At 39.4% G+C, this 15,775-nt stretch overlaps 2 protein-coding genes across 6 annotated transcripts in view; one reads left to right on the top strand and one right to left on the bottom strand.

The window, feature by feature from the left end:
- LOC112136451 (polynucleotide kinase 3'-phosphatase) overlaps positions 1-9,699 on the bottom strand; it is an 11,371-nt gene extending 1,672 nt beyond the window's left edge. The window contains exons 1-16 of the mRNA XM_024258158.2: positions 9,544-9,699; positions 8,361-8,407; positions 7,887-8,165; positions 7,488-7,775; positions 6,679-6,758; positions 6,350-6,407; positions 5,253-5,360; positions 4,764-4,835; positions 4,603-4,651; positions 3,986-4,056; positions 3,817-3,909; positions 2,392-2,488; positions 2,257-2,318; positions 2,065-2,174; positions 886-973; positions 738-805 (exon numbers count right to left, since the gene is read on the bottom strand). Of these exons, the coding sequence (XP_024113926.1) occupies positions 738-805; positions 886-973; positions 2,065-2,174; positions 2,257-2,318; positions 2,392-2,488; positions 3,817-3,909; positions 3,986-4,056; positions 4,603-4,651; positions 4,764-4,835; positions 5,253-5,360; positions 6,350-6,407; positions 6,679-6,758; positions 7,488-7,775; positions 7,887-8,165; positions 8,361-8,407; positions 9,544-9,664 (1,691 nt within the window). The 5' untranslated portion in view covers positions 9,665-9,699. The remainder of the gene's footprint in view (positions 1-737; positions 806-885; positions 974-2,064; positions 2,175-2,256; positions 2,319-2,391; positions 2,489-3,816; positions 3,910-3,985; positions 4,057-4,602; positions 4,652-4,763; positions 4,836-5,252; positions 5,361-6,349; positions 6,408-6,678; positions 6,759-7,487; positions 7,776-7,886; positions 8,166-8,360; positions 8,408-9,543) is intronic.
- A 152-nt stretch (positions 9,700-9,851) lies between these two features.
- LOC112136449 (TRPM8 channel-associated factor homolog) overlaps positions 9,852-15,775 on the top strand; it is a 12,020-nt gene continuing 6,096 nt past the window's right edge. The window contains exons 1-6 of one of the 5 annotated variants that reach the window (XM_024258153.2): positions 9,894-9,990; positions 10,457-10,575; positions 10,707-11,415; positions 14,254-14,470; positions 14,577-14,868; positions 15,303-15,604. In XM_024258153.2, the coding sequence (XP_024113921.1) occupies positions 10,775-11,415; positions 14,254-14,470; positions 14,577-14,868; positions 15,303-15,604 (1,452 nt within the window). In that variant the 5' untranslated portion in view covers positions 9,894-9,990; positions 10,457-10,575; positions 10,707-10,774. Of the gene's footprint in view, positions 9,998-10,456; positions 11,416-14,253; positions 14,471-14,576; positions 14,869-15,302; positions 15,605-15,775 lie in introns of all 5 variants that reach the window. The other 4 variants (XM_024258155.2, XM_036214721.1, XM_024258150.2 and 1 more) reach the window with 4 other exon arrangements.

Raw genomic sequence — 15,775 nt, forward strand, 5'->3', positions numbered from 1 at the left:
CGGACCACGGATAATCCGTGATCCGCAACACCCCTACTGCAAACCATTCATGAGGACTGTCACTCTCTCTGTGCCCTAAGAAAGTGCGTGCTTCCCTCTTCATCAGTTAAGTGCTGGAAGCCATCTCTATTCAGAATTTGCCAGTTTCTGGATGATAATTATTCACTGCAATTAACAGGATATTTTCAAGCTGCTTCTGAGTCAGCTGATGACATTTCTCCATGCAGACTCACTGAGTGTGTATGTGTGTGTGTGTAGTGGACGGGCTGGAGTGCTCTTCAACTGCGCTCCTCTCCTGGGAGATTCCCGCAGCACCTTTGGAAGCAAAACTTTCATACAAGCTTCTTGAGTTGTCAGAGTTTTTGTGACACACTGGGAGGAGTCACGTTACTGAAAACACACAGATCAATGTGGTGGGCCAATTGCAGAGCGGGGGGTGTGGTTTATGGTTTCTAAAAACACAATCAACAGAGAGAGACAGAGACCAGTTGGCGATAAGTCAAGATGGACGATGTCAAATTCATCGTAGAAACTCTAAACAACCACAGCTGAGCAGAATCGGCTGTAGACCGTCACGAAAACATATGCGTCTTGTGTGAACTGGAGGTGAAGCGGATTCCGCGTGCACTGCGCTCTGCAGCCCTTTCACGTGCGGTGTGAACCCGGCGTTAAGTCTACAACAGCATCCAATTTTGTAAAAGGTTTCAGAGTTCTCCTCCGAGCCCACTTTCACTCACTTGTAACTGTGGAAGATCATGTCATTGACCTTGGCGTGTTTGATGTCAGATGGAACCATCTCCCGGAACTGGAAACAAGAAAATCCGTGAAAAAGACATTTGTCACAGAGGTTTAACCAAATCAGGCATAAGGAGGAGAGTGTCGTACTCTGTTGTTGTGCTTGGCCAGCTCCAGAGAAGCAGAGAAGTGGAAACAACGACAGGACACCCCCGCTGCTTTAGCTACGTCCACATACCTGCAAAACACACAAACCTAAAGGTTATCCTCTTAAAACAGGATTCCAAGGAACGTCAAATAAGTTGTATTGGACACTAAGGCGCAATCTGAATTCTTCCCTCCTTCCTTCGCCTCCATTTGAAGGGGCAGATTAAGTGCAAGTTTGTCCAGGAATTTTTTTTAATTTCATGCTTGAAACTGAGGTACACAAAGTCCTCCATCGAGAGGGTAGACCGCATCACGCTGACAAGCTTTTCTTCACTTTGGTGTGCTCTGAAGGACAGAAGTTTACATTTAAATACAAGTAATGACTTTTTGCTGTACCTTTTTAAAGTTATAAATTCACTGTTGTGATGTATATTTAAGTGCTGGAAGCTCCACGCTAATGCTAGCAGAATGACGATTATTGGTGACATCATCAAATGAAAGTAGCGTCCGAAATGTGCAAGAGAATCAGGCTACAGAGAGAAAATATGACGCCTGAAAATGAATAGCTGGAAGTCCCTCCCCCCGCCGGAGTCAGACACAAAAAAATATAGTTTTCCCGTTTCTTCTATCTTTATCGACCCTTTGCCGGTTTTTCTCTGACACTCTCTGAAGCGGCCTCTGATCAGCTGATTCACAGAGAAAAAAACAGCTACAGTTTATTGCCATTCAAAAGCGTAAAAGCTGAAAGTTCTGAAAAGGTTTTTAAAATATCATTTTGAAAGGCTTTCCTAAAGTTTAGGAAATTTCCACTTACGCAACCGGCTACAGTTACGATTTCCGCTTCCAGCAACAGATTGATTCTGACCAGAGGCCCCTGAAATATGAGACACCATTTTTTCATAACTCTCGGTTTGGAGGGCTAAATGAAGGAGAAGGGAAGAATTCGGTTTGGGCCGATCACTCTACAAGGCAGTGCGTTTTACCAGAGGAATCTATTAGGCTAAATCCAAGAGGAAATCACACGCCGTGAGCGCAGCGGCTTAAATCAAAGCTGAGAGTAAACACATCAGAGACTACTCCACCCTGCTTGTGTGATTATTTGTGTGCATGAGTCATTTTTGGAACCGGTTCATGTGAGCTGAGAGCACACAGGCGGACTGAACACACAGATTAGAGCATCACCGTTTGCGCGACTCCAGGTCTGGGTTGGTGTTGTCAACGGCAACGCTGCGCCCCTCCCTGAGAGCGCGCTCGCACACCGCCACGCATTTCTGCCAGGAGCCCAGGGTGTCCTGAGACACAAAGGAGAGGATGAAGAGGATGAAGACGAGACGTGTTCACGCGCAGCAGTCAGAGATGTCTGTGTCCACTCACCCTGTTGACATAGACGTAACCCTTTGGGATGATGTGGGCGTGGAAAAAGGTGGATTTACCGGCTGTAAACGAGAGGGAGTGAGGTCAGAGGGCTTGTTGGGAGGGGACACGGGAAAGGTACAGAGCAGGCCTCACATGCGGGGTAACCAACGGCAACAATGACTTCTGTGTGACTGGAGGTGAGGGAAGCGGACGGCGGGTCATACAGCCTGGAGGCGGAGTCAAGCTCCCTCTATGAAAAGCAGACAGCAATTAGTGCTGTGATCCTACATCAAACAAGATGACCACAAAGTAACTACTGTGTGTGTGTGGACTGCTGTGGGAAGAAGCCCGTCTGCTCATTTCTCGACATCACACAGAACAGTTTGAGTGTTTCTAGGTAACAAAGGTCCAGGGTGGAGTGTGTTTAACTACACCCTCTTTAAGCCTTTGCAAACCATCAATTCATGCAAACAAGCTCTGCAGCTTTTTAGAGACTGGCAATGTGAGACAACTCAGGCTTTAACCTTCAGTATTTCTCTACCTCTCATAAAACATCAAATAAAGAGATCTTTAGTCCCTGTTATGATATTATGACACGTTTAAAGCAACATGTACTCCATATTTGAATGAACATGGTGTTTTTAGCATGTTCTTGTGGCATTTTTCTGATGATAGAAGGCATATATTGAAGAAAATTAGGCTGGAAAAGCTTATTCTGGATAAAATATTACCTTAAATGTCCTTTTTTAGTAATTCAGTAACATATTTTTCCATGCATGTGTTTCTGAGTGTATTCTTGCACTGTCCAATCCTGTTGCTTTTCTAGCAACTATTCTTCTCTATCAGGCAGGAAGAAAAACAACTTGTTGAAATGTTGCTAAATCATATTTTTTTAGTTTTAACAAAAGGTTTTTTTTTCATTTTTTTATGAGTTTCTGTGTCCAGAGCCTCCAGAAAAATTGAAATAATAATATAAATTCACTGCAAAAAGAGAACTCTTAGAAATAAGTCTAAAAGTCTTACCCTTTAGTGTTTTTTAAATAAACATGAACGACAAAAAAAAAAAAAAACAATTGCAAATTGGGTGTGAAAAATGGTCTTACAAAGACATTTAGAATAATTTGGGAAAATTTAATTTAGAAAAAAACTGGTTTGATTTAACTTGATTTAAGTTTTCTAAAACTACATTACTTTACTATTGAAAAACTTATTTTTCTTTAAAGAAAGAAAATAAGATTTTTTTAAACAAGTATTTTTACTTTCTTAGGATTATGCTTTTGCAGAGTACACATATTAGCAAGTAAACAAACAAACATAAATATTTCAGTCAGCAAATTCCATCACTAAGGACTCCAATGTCTCTCCTGACCATTCATTGTACTAATGAAAACAGAACTTTAGAGGCCATTTTCATGGAAATGTTTAAGATCCTTCAGGCTAATTAGCATTATTACGTGTATCATTCAGGAAACGATTGAAATATTAATGAGCATGTAAGCAGAAGAGATTGTAGTGACGATTCCATAAATAAATGAATGAATCTAAAGTGGAGGATTTAGAGGAGGTCGTCGTACTCACAGGGTTGAAGTCAGGCAGGTTGAAGGGGGCGCTCTTCCAGCCTAAAAAGAATTCCTCAGGGGTGTGGAATTGCAGTCCAATGTTCAAAGCGAACTGCAACAGAAGGAGGGAAACTTTTGGCACGCCTGAAGCCTTCGGTTGTTGACGTAGCGGCGGGAAACGTTCTTACCAAACGGTCACTGCAGGAGAAATCTTTCTTTTTCTTGCCGGGAGCCCAATTCTCTGGCCTCCCTGCAGCATCTGGACGCACAGAGGTTTGCAGCCTTAGTGTGTACTGTAACTTTTTAACCCTTAACACGATCAACGTCATTCCAGTAGATTGTGAAGGAGAAAAGCGGCTCATGATCGTGTGAACACTTAAAAAAATTACAATAAATCAAAAAACATAAACACTGGTGCTCTGGAGTTATGTTTGTGTTCTAGATGCTCACTAAAGGCTTAAGTTCAGAGAAAGACTGAAAAAAAATCCACATTTGTCAAGGTCTTCCTTTCAAATGAGTGACACAAAGCCACACCACGTATTAAATAGTCCACTTTCTGTGAAAAAGCAATCTAAACTGAAGAAATAACAAGAATAAAGTATTAAATATCGATTGAATATTTATTTCTTTAGTAAATGAGCATGTTATAAGCAGGATAATACCCTTTGACAGTCAGACGGTTCAGGCCTCCGCGTTGTGCGTTAATTTCTCATAACACACACTTCGTCAGGCATTATCCTTTACGTAATAAAGTTTTAAAGAGGAAAAAAAAAGTAAAAGCTTAGTGACAGCAAAAAGGACTAACCTCCGACAAAAAAACTCTGCTGGAGGTCAACAGCCACGCCATCATTAGCCTGAACAGGAAACAGCAAACACAACAGAAGACAAAGCAGAGGGAAGTCTAACTTCTGTCCTTCACGTGAAGCCTGTCTGTTAATGTTAACGTGTCTGCGCGCTCCAGACTACCTTCTCACACAGGTGGGTCCACATCCCCGTCACCGGCTTCCTGTAGACTCCTGGACCGGTTGCAACAAACACCTGGAACAGGGACAAGGAGGGGATTTCCGATGCTGCTTCCCACCCGACCTCCAACCTCTGGATCACATGAGTCAAGGCCCGGGGGCCAGATCCGGCCCTCCGGGTAATTCTATCCGGCCCTCCAGATCATTTTATTTTATTGTTATTAATGACCCGATGTTATCTTGTGATTATTTCTAACTTGTATAATTTTGACAAAATATATTTTTATGGAGAGTAAAATATTGAAAGTTATTTAAGGTTTAAGTTGATTTATTCTGGAATACTATTTCTTCCAGTTTTAATTCATATTAATGTTAAAAAGTTACAAGTTTTACAAATTTAGAGTGTTCCATAAATGTTGATCCTGTTGGGCCCATGATCTAAGTTGCGTTTTGGATCTTGGTCCCCGTCAGTCCTGTTCTAGAGAGACCAAACCTGCACTGGCAGCTGCAGCGTGGTCAGGATGTCCTCCACTTTGGATTTGAACACCTCCGGCCTCAGTTTGCCTTTGGCGATGCCGAGCTGGTTGGTGAAGAACACCACCTGACAGAGGAGGAGGAGGGACTTTAAAACCAGAGACGAGCACTTCCACAGCAAACACACTTGAATATGTTTTTGTATTTAAATTAGGGCTGGGAATTGATTAAAAAATTTAACTAATTACTCGCAAACCTGGAAACAAATTAATTGTGATTAATTTTTTTTTAAGTTACAGTATTTGTCAGCCAATTATTATCTTCGAATATTCACAATATGAAATCACACACAAAATTGTATATTTAGAATGTTTATTTTAACCCTTTGGAACATCAGCTACCAGAAATAATCATTTCTCTCCTAAGAACACTGCTGTCCGTTTGACATCTTTCCTTTTTATCTCATAAAGTTTCCTTATTGTGTTTGTGAAAAATAATAAAGGGATCCTTTTGATCCAGCTGGATTTCGGCTCAGCTGGAATCTGCTCACAAGTGCAGGCGTGTCTGTCCACTCTGAACTGCTCACCTTGTAGCAGCAGTGGGCGGGACTTTCACGGTGAACTGTGGAGTTTCCGCAATTTTTAGACAACACCGGTGCTTGTTATTGTAGATAATACATGTCGGTCTCCATCCCATAATAAAATAACGATTGGTTTCCTTGTTGTTGGATTTCTAACAGCAGACAGCTCTGTTAGGCTCCACCCACCACAGCAGATCTTTCGCTCTGCATTACAGCCGTCAGATCGACGTTCATCTTCCGCCTCATTTATCAAAATAAAAAAATCCCCTTTGTCCAAAAACTACAAATAAATGCCATATTATCTAATTAATTTAACTAAATCTCAATCACAGAATATAAAAAAGCTTAAGTCTGTTATAGACAGTTTTATTACACTGATCTCATAGCTGCACGGCAGGACACCTGAGGACGATAATAAATATTAAAGTCTTAATTCTGTTTTTGTTAATCGTGTGTGTTATCGCATTCACTTTCACAGCCATATTTTAATTACTGGTTGAAATTTCTAAAAGGTTCAATACAATTTTTTTGCTCACCTTGTATCCTTTCTTGAGCAAACTGGCCAACCTGGGTTGAATCTCTGCGTATAGAATCCTGGTTAGGAAGAAAAAAGAAAACAGAACCGCATGAGCACATGGGTTACCTTCACTCTTCACTCAGATAGATGCTCTCTGTTTTATTTCTATTTTATTGATTATATAACTATTCATTTTCTCGTGTTAATCCCAATAAAATGAGATCTAATCTCAATTGGGATTTCCTGGTAAAATAAAGGTCATAAAAAATAAACAAAACTAAAACTATACAAGACTAGAAATGGTAGCAATGTGCAAAATGGTGGTAAAGACGAGGAAAACCGACATACTTCCAGTCATCCGGTGTGGTAGGAAAGACTTTGCCTGATTTGGTTGTGATGATGCATCCATCAATGTCAAAACCAGCAATCTAAGAGAAGGGAAACACAGAAAAGGGAATAAAAGTCACAGACTCCAATGAAAAACAGGTTTTAACAGGTTCTTGTGGCATTTTTCTGATGATGGACATATATTTTAATAAATCCTCTTAAAACTGCATTTCTGAGTATTTCTTTATTCAAATCGATATGAATCAGGAACAGATGGAAAAAATGCTGTCTGAAAAAGAGCTTATTTGTGGGCGGGGCCACAAGGTAACTTCTTCTCCTCCTTCTGATGCATCTGGATCAAAACTGTACGGCTGGACGGATCCAACATTCCTCGCCATTTTTATTGCGCCGCTAATGTTTGGTTGTAGTGTGAGGGACTGTAAGCTAGCGGGAGAGAGTGTAAACAGAGAGCTCTCTGTAATGGTGAGGGAAAGGGGGGCGGGGTTGCTTTCTCAGACACATTTCTAACGAACTTCTGCGGCGCTGCAGAAACTACCCACACAGATTTTCAGATTTTGACTAAAAACTGCATAATCATTATTAAAAGACTAAAAATAAATCAGAAGATGATCTGAGGTGAACTTTAAAAAGTTTTGTTTGGTTCAAAATCCAAACTTGAATGTAGTTGAGAAAAAAAAAATCAACTTTCATTTTTATTTTAAAGAAATGTGTTAAACATAATGCATCTGCACACTTTATGAAGCATATGAGACCTTAGCAAACATGTCAGCTTAGACTGTTTCCAGCAGTAGTATAGAGGTCATCTTCACCTTGTCACTTGCTTTGACTCCTGCAGCGGTGTAAACCAGCAGGTTTCCAGTCTGCTGCCAGCTGCTCTTCACACAGGCGTTTGCCGAGGATGAAGAGGGTGAGCCCTCGATGGCTTTGCTCTCCTTCGCCGCAGACTTAGCGGCAAACTCCTGCAGCTGCTGCAGCTTTTCCTCAGCCAGCCTCTCCTCTTCTTCCTCATCCATCGCTGGATCGGAGCTGTGCTCGTCTCTTCTTTGTCGCTTTGTCTCAGGGTGGTCTCTTTCTGGGCTCAGACGTCTTTTAGATGACTTTAGAGAAGACATACACGCCCCTTATATATTTTTAAGCTTCATTTGTTGTTTTTTACACAACATTACATAAAAATTAAGTGATTGAATATTTTTCGGGGAGTGCTGTACCTTCACGGGAGAGGCAGAAAAGAAATCTTTGATGCTGCGTTTGGGTGTCGGACTGGATTGAGCCTCATTTTCTCTGCGGTTTCCCGCCGATTTGGTCTTGTCCGTCACTTTCAGGCCTCTCTTGGGCATGTTGGTCGCGGTTCCGTTGGAGCTCAGGGAGAAGTTGGCAGTAAACGGATGGCTCTGGTTAACCAGGTAGAGAGTGCCTCCATGGGCTAGCTTTCCAGACTGACCTCGACCCAACTCCTGTCCTTCAAGGAAACTGGGATTTGCACCCAGCTGTGAAGAAGAAAGTTAGAGGATGAACATTGGACTAAAAGAGAGAAGGTTCAGGATGACGACAAAGTGCTGGCTTTGTCTTTTCACACATAACTAGTCTTAACTGATGTTTCTTTTAAAGTGTTAATTGCAGAATTATTTTATATTTCTCTAACAGGTTAGTAATTCCACCAAACAGCATGTTTGTTTTCATACCTGAGTAACAACAACATTCTGCTCTGCAAAACACGCAACCAGCTTCACTGAAAAAGAAGAACAAGAATGATCCAGGTGTGCAGAAGCAGCCTGTATTTACAGTCGCACACGTGTTCACCGAGTAAACAACAACAACAAGATTCAGACCCAAGTTTAGCCTGACCCAAGAAAGACTGCCAAACTACAACTAAAAACATTTTAAAGCTGAGAGGTGTCCATGGAATAACAAACGTTGTGTACTAAAAATATTTCTGCAAATTTAAGGGTTGATCTTTTAATACTATAAATCAACTGGTATTTAACAGCCCTTCTTCCAGCAACAAACTCCAGACTCATTTTTTAGCTTCTTAGCTTAGTCTCCTGATGTAACATTTTAACACATTTATGCTTTGGAGTTTTATAAATATAGAGATGTTCAATTTTTTACATTTAAATATCATTATTAGATTACATTTTATTGTCACTTCTCAAAATACAGGTTTAAAATCCACACTTTTTCCAAAGTTACGAAAAACAAATTAAAAAATATAAATAAAATACATATGCAGACCATTATCCTTTTTCTATGGCAAAACATCAATTATGATAAGAAATATAGTTTCAGTTCTATTAGCTCAAACTGATTTTGTGTAATAATTATCTTGCACTGTATATTTTACATAAATTCACAGATTTAATTAAATCACTAACTTATTGTACTAAGGAAAGCAACAATTTAACTTAAAAAAAAGAAATCTAAAATAAATGTTAATACATCAGCATACAAGTCAAATAAATTGAGCAAATTTCTAACATTTGAATGTATTATGTTTTTATTACTTAATATTAATACTATAAATAAAACGCTTTAAAGATGACTTCTGGTGTTTAGTCAATCCTCTTCAACAATATTACACTTGTTTACATGTTGTTTGACATAATTTGTTAAAATAAAAATATTTTTTGCATGTTTTTTTTCTTGTCATGCTTCCAAAATATATGTTTGTAGATATGTGACGGTTAGCGGGTTTATTTGTTAACTTTGTCAGTTGTTGCTGATCACCTTTACAACATTTAAATTACTTTTAAATAACTTAAGTGATGTTTTAATAACAATAATGGCTAATATTGCTGGCAATAATTAACTGGACTCGTTTGATTGTTTAAAAGTGAGCCTCTGTGCATAAAGCCTGACTCTGCTCACCCTGGTGCCTGGAGCATCTCTTGTCGGTGACTCTGGTGTCCGGACCTCGGCCTACAATCACAGCGCGTCCGTCCTCCAGCACAATCCGAGCTCCAGTGTTGCTGACTAACGAGCAGGACATTTACGCGACTTCCGGGTTTCTTTGAACTAAAATGTCAATGAAAAGGATTTGCTTTTGTGTTTTAAATGCTCTCTACTTTACCTAAATTGCAATGTGTTCACATTTGTTTTATAGTTTGAATTTCTGTTAAAAAAACTGAGAAGCGAAGTTCATTGTTTTCAAAGTAGCACCGTCATGCACGTGCGGTCCGTCGGAAAAATGGGCCCGTCAAGAAACGTCACCTCCGGTAACGTTCCACAAACATGTCTACTTTCAGAGGATGTACGTGGTAGCATTTTGAAGTCCCTGAGTTTTGTTTTGCTTTGTCAGCACTTTAAAGGAATACGGTAAAAGGTGTTTTTCCTCTTTTTTTCCTTTTATAGCCTGTTTGACGGGTGTTTGTACGGGTTTAAACCACTGACATGAACATAAATCTGCAATCAGAACCGGAAGATGCGAAAACTTGAAAAAGCAAAAGTCGTTTTATTTTATTCACATTTCTGACATATTTAATTGCGTGTTGAAATACAAAGAAAAAAAGCTGTCGCAATAATTTAATTCTTGTAAAGCTTTTCTTTTCTTTTTCTTTTGACACGCCCGGTTTGCCTGCATGCTTTCAGCTGACATTTCAAAAATAAATTTAGGCATTTTTAAAAACACAAACAAATTGAATTATTGAATTGAATTATTTAAACGTATCCTTTCAAAGTGGAATATTAATAATAATCTGAATCCATGATGATTAACTCTATTATTGTAAGCAGGATTGTGTTTTGGAATGCTGACCTGCAGCTTTTATTTTCCATAATGCAGGGCTGTTCTGAAAACCCTCCCATTTGCTGCCAAACCTGATCTCAATTCTCGTTTTGTTCTGGTCTTAATGTGATTCATCTCAGTTGCGCTGTCATACTGCAAGCAAAGATCACCTCCAGGTTGTTTGTTTGTCATTATTTCTTGTATTTATTTTCTGGATCAGTTTTTTTCATTGAATTGTTGAAACTGAATTATCAGCATGTTTGTTATATATCTTTAAAATCGTTTTTTTTTCTTGTTGTTTCTGCAGGACAATTTAATCTATTAATCCTCCAAAGTGTCTGAAGCTATCCTCACCTGAATATTCATCCATTCATCATGGCCAACCACCCGAACCACCACGAAGCTGCCTACTTATCTCTAATGAGAGGTTTGAAGGAACTGGACCTCAGTGATCCATGTGTTCCCAGTGATTTGGTGCTCATTGGGGACCACGCTTTTCCTTTAGCGATGAACAGCCAAGGTCAAGTACCAATGGCGGCTTCCTTGTACGGCAAAGGAAGAATTGTAGTTCTGGGTCATGAAGACTACCTAACTGCTTTTCCTGCTCTGGTGGAGAACGCTCTGACCTGGCTGAGAGGTGATGGATCAAACAACTTCTCCGTCGGGCTGCATAGAAATGTCAAGCCTCTTGCTGAAAGCATTGCTCAATCCGGCTTCCAAACCCAAGTGGTAGAGGAGTTCAGCGGCAATCGTGGATTTGGTGTGTACGTAACCGATGCGTACAGCGTGGGGGCCGACCCAAAAGCGCTTGTGGCCTTTCTGAAAGCCGGAGGTGGGGTACTGATAGCAGGGCAGGCGTGGAGCTGGGCTGCAGATCACCCTCGTGAGAATACTCTGCACCAGTTTGAAGGGAACAGGGTGGCCGGCGTCGCAGGGATCTACTTCTCAGGAAATGTGGGGGAATTGGAGAAGCTGCCTGTGTATCCCCAGATCCCAGCATCCTGGATGGCTGCCATGTGAGTGTCCATTTTATCGTCTCCTCAGAAAAAAACATTTTTAAATTTACTAAGTCACAATAAAAGTGAATTAAGTAAATAAATACAAAATGCACATTCATATCAATATATTTTTTTACATGGGAAAACCTCTATATTGATAAGAAATAGAAGAGAACGCACTAGTATTTTACATTATTGAATAATATTGGATATTTTATGTGTATTTATAAAAACAGATCAAACTAAAACACACCGCTTACTAAATACATTTTCACCAAAAAAGAAGAAAAACACATTTAAAAAAAGTTACATTTAAGAATAAAAGTCACTAAACGTCAACATAAAAAAACAAATAAATATGACAGATTTCTAACAGTTGTATATGAAAGAGTTTTATTGCTTGTTAATTGTTAAAAAGCCCGTTTTTGTTATTCATGTTCTAGAAAAATATTATTTCAGTAAAGTAAGTAAAAAAAGGAAAATAGGCTGTGGCACAGATTTTCTGTTTTTGGAAAAAAAATGATTAATCTAAAGAGGTTTGAAAAAAAAATTATATAAAAAAAGAATATTAATAATTGTAATATTCTAGGATTCATGTGCTTTTTTCTACAAAGAAAACAACCAGTTATTTCAATGCCACCTTAAAAAGATAAAATAAAAAAAGAAAGCTATGATTGGCATTACTCCGCCCCCTTTTGACCCGCCCTCACTGGCTGAATAGTTATGACATGCACCTCACTCTCCCTTTCTGCACCTGCCGCCCTAAAAAGAACTACAGTACATAAAAAATTTATGTTTTCAGAATGTTTTATCTCCATAACAACCATTTTATTTTTAGCTCGCCTGAGCATGACAAATTGATTTTTATGTAGATTTTTTATATTTTTTAGAAGAATTAGCTAAAGTAAATTTTTGGATTTCCTTGGCAACTCAGTTTTCCTACATTTCTAATATGTTCATGTGCATGTCATATTGTTTGTTCAACTTGAGCCAATGATTCATGTGTTGAACTTTCCTAATATGATGGTGAAAAATGTTTAAACAACAAAGAAACACCTCTTTTGTGAGCTCCCCACGCTAATGCTTACGGCTGGGTTGATAATATTGATGAATTGATCTGGATCGATCTAAGCTTAATAGATAAATAATTGATCCATAAAAGTAAAGATCGATTCAATGCATAATGCTAGCTTGATGCTAACGTATAATGGAATTTCCCATAGGACGGCTAATGCTAATGCTTGGTCGACCTAAACATACATTGCTGACTAAATGAACATCTCTATAAATTCACAGGCATACATTTTCCAAACTCTTTTAAGGAAATGTTTGTAAGCATTTATCAGAAATCTTGGGGTAAATATTGACAGGCATTTTAAATTTGACAAGCAAGTCAGTGCAGTAGCCATGTCTAGTTTTTATCACTTGAGGCTAATCAGTAAAGTCGAGCCTTATCTTCCTCCTCATACTTTGGAGCAAGTGATCCATGCGTTAATCTTCTCCAGAATGGACTACTGGACTACTCTTTGTACATTGCATTGACCAGTCTCTGCTCTGCCGTCTCCATCTGGTCCAAAATTCAGCTGCCCGTCTGCTAACGGGGACTAGACCTATCTGTCTTTTTAACCAGGCTTTTAACTCCAGTGAGCAGATTTAGTGGCCCAGATTGTTTTATTGTTTCATTGTATCCTTACTTCTTTGCTTTTATTGTTTTATTGGTTTTACTGTTTTGCTTATTTTATTCTTTGTTGGTTTTATTTCTCTGTTCAGCACTTTGGCTGCTTCTGCTATTATAAGTGCTTTACAAATTATAAAGTGATTGATTGATTGAAACAATTGTGATCTAAAACAGTTTTTTGCTCATACTTTCTTCTTCTTCTGGAATAAGGTGTAATGCTATAGTGTGATCACCACCTAGTGGCCAAAATGAAACACCCTCCAGGAGAAACAGAACGATTATTGGAGTCCCAACCCATATAACTCTGTATGCTATTAACAATCTCATTATTTCACTAATATATTTTATAGTATATGAACTTGATCAGATTCATATGAAAATCTTAGAAACATATATATAGATTATTAATGTGTCTCTGAACAAACCTGTCTAAATGTCTAAACCGTGCAAACTCAAATTGAATTGAGCGGATCAAAGAAATAGGGAAAAAAACTGAATCGAATCACTTCGGGCTCTGGTGAATCAAATGGAATAATTCTGGAAAATATTGGCGACACCCAGAACTACTAATGCCATTCAAAATCCATAACTTTTAATTCCAACATTTTCTCAAAAGTAGCTTCCCAACAATGCTCGAGGAGTTAGGAGGCGGTAGAGGAGTTTTAAATGTGTAAACAGTACTAAAAGGGAATTTCTTTTGCTTGTTCTAACTCAAGATGGTGAGCTCTTTTGAGGTCAAAGGTCAGTAAATGTTTGGTTGTGGACGTGTGTGATATTTCATGAATATGGCTCAAACAAATGTTGTCTTTTCTTATCTTGTGCGAAATTTAAGCCGCAGGTCCTATGGTCAACCCATAATAATTTTCAAACTTCTTTTAGATATACCTGACATGTTTTTTGATTTTGTTAGTGGATTTTGAAACATTATAGTTGAGTCCCAAAAGATAATTTTTTTCATGCGATGTCCTCATTTATGGGGGGTGTCGTTCACTAGGTTTGTGCAAACTTTGGTGAATTTTGGACTATGTGCTCTCTGGGTACAATTTTTTTCTCAATGGTACAGTAAGAAATAAGAATTGAAAGAAAAAGTTTGTAACAGAAAGTTAATTGGATACTTCCTGACTGTTGTTTTTCTACATCACTAAAAACTGACGCTTTGTGTCTCCCTTCAAACACAGACTTGGCAAAGATTTTGAGGATGACTTGGAGTTTCTGCTCCAGGGAGTGTCCGAGTTTCTGATCCCCAATGGGCTTTTGGCCTCAGAGGTTCTGATCCACGGCCAGTTAGCCTTCCCCATTGGGACCACAGGCAATGGACGCCCGTTCCTAGCAGGAGCCTACTATGGTCAAGGCCGAGTCATTGTGGCTACACATGAAGGTCTTCTGGGCAGACAGGTATTGTCCATACAGTTTTAATTTAATTATAAGAAAATATTATGCCTTCATTTTCAAAAGTGCAGATTTTTAAATCTGCATAGGAATAAGTGTATTTTTCTGGCAGGAATTGGCACCGTTTTGGAAGAATGCCGTTCACTGGTTGGATGAAGGCCGCCAGGGGGTGATTGGTGTCTCGCTGGACCACGCCCTCGGAGTTCTGCAGCAGTCCGGCCTCACGTGTCAGAAGTCGGGCTTCAGGAAAGACCTGAGTGTGTTTGTGTGTTCTGCCTACAGCGGTGACCACGCTCAAGAAATCCAAAACTTTGTGGCGGAGGGAGGAGGCCTGCTGATTGGTGGACACGCCTGGTACTGGGCGCAGACAAACTGTGGGAAAAACCCTTTAAAGCACTTTGCAGGTACGGTCAAATATCACAGCTTTTGTTGCTCAAAAAATGTGGTACGTTCTCAGGATCACATGTGCACAGTGGTTTTAATGAAACAAATTTATTTGCAATTTCAAGGAAAAGATGAGCTGTAAATAATTATTTTAGCTAAGTGGTGTACTCAAGATGAGATGAAGCTGACTAGATGGTGTAGATGCAGAAAATGTAACAAGGACACCACGAGGACATGAGAGGAACTGCATGAGGTCAAATTAGAAACAACGTTAAGATCTTTGATCTATTATAAAATTGTTCCCAGTGGTCTCTTAATGATGATGATATTGTTTGTATTATTTATGAATATATGAAATCCTCCGTTGGAAATCATAAATAAAACGGGCTACATTTGAAATGACCTGTGGTGTCTTGTTTAAAAGTCAGTCTTCTTTTGATGCTGTTTCCTTCAGGGAACAAAATCCTGAACAAGATGGGCTTGAGCCTGCTGGGAGCAACAATTCCATCGGGGAAGTATCAGGCCCCTGATCCCAAACAAGCCATCAAAGACAACTACCACTTCCGCCACCTTCTTACCCGCTTTGCCAGCCATGTAACCGCTGGAGAGAATTTGACCAAGCAGGAGGAGGAATGCCTCAAAAAGCTGGGGAACGATTGCTCCAGCTACCTGCGGATGAAAGCTCACGACTCCTGCTTCTACACCCAGGTGGTGTCCACCCTCACGGACATCCTGAAGAAGTCAGGCATGCCACAAGTGAGTCCACACCCAGAAGTGCACACGCTTTATAGAATTTGTAAAAGAAAACTCAAAATTAGGGTCTCTTATTTAAATTTTAAATATACTGCTCACAAAAATTAAAGGAACACTTTTTTATTGGTCCTGGCATGAATTGAATTAAACCTGTCTGATAATTTTCTGGTTGGT

The sequence above is a fragment of the Oryzias melastigma genome, linkage group LG13, assembly GCF_002922805.2.
Source record: "Oryzias melastigma strain HK-1 linkage group LG13, ASM292280v2, whole genome shotgun sequence".
Classification (NCBI taxonomy): domain Eukaryota; kingdom Metazoa; phylum Chordata; class Actinopteri; order Beloniformes; family Adrianichthyidae; genus Oryzias; species Oryzias melastigma.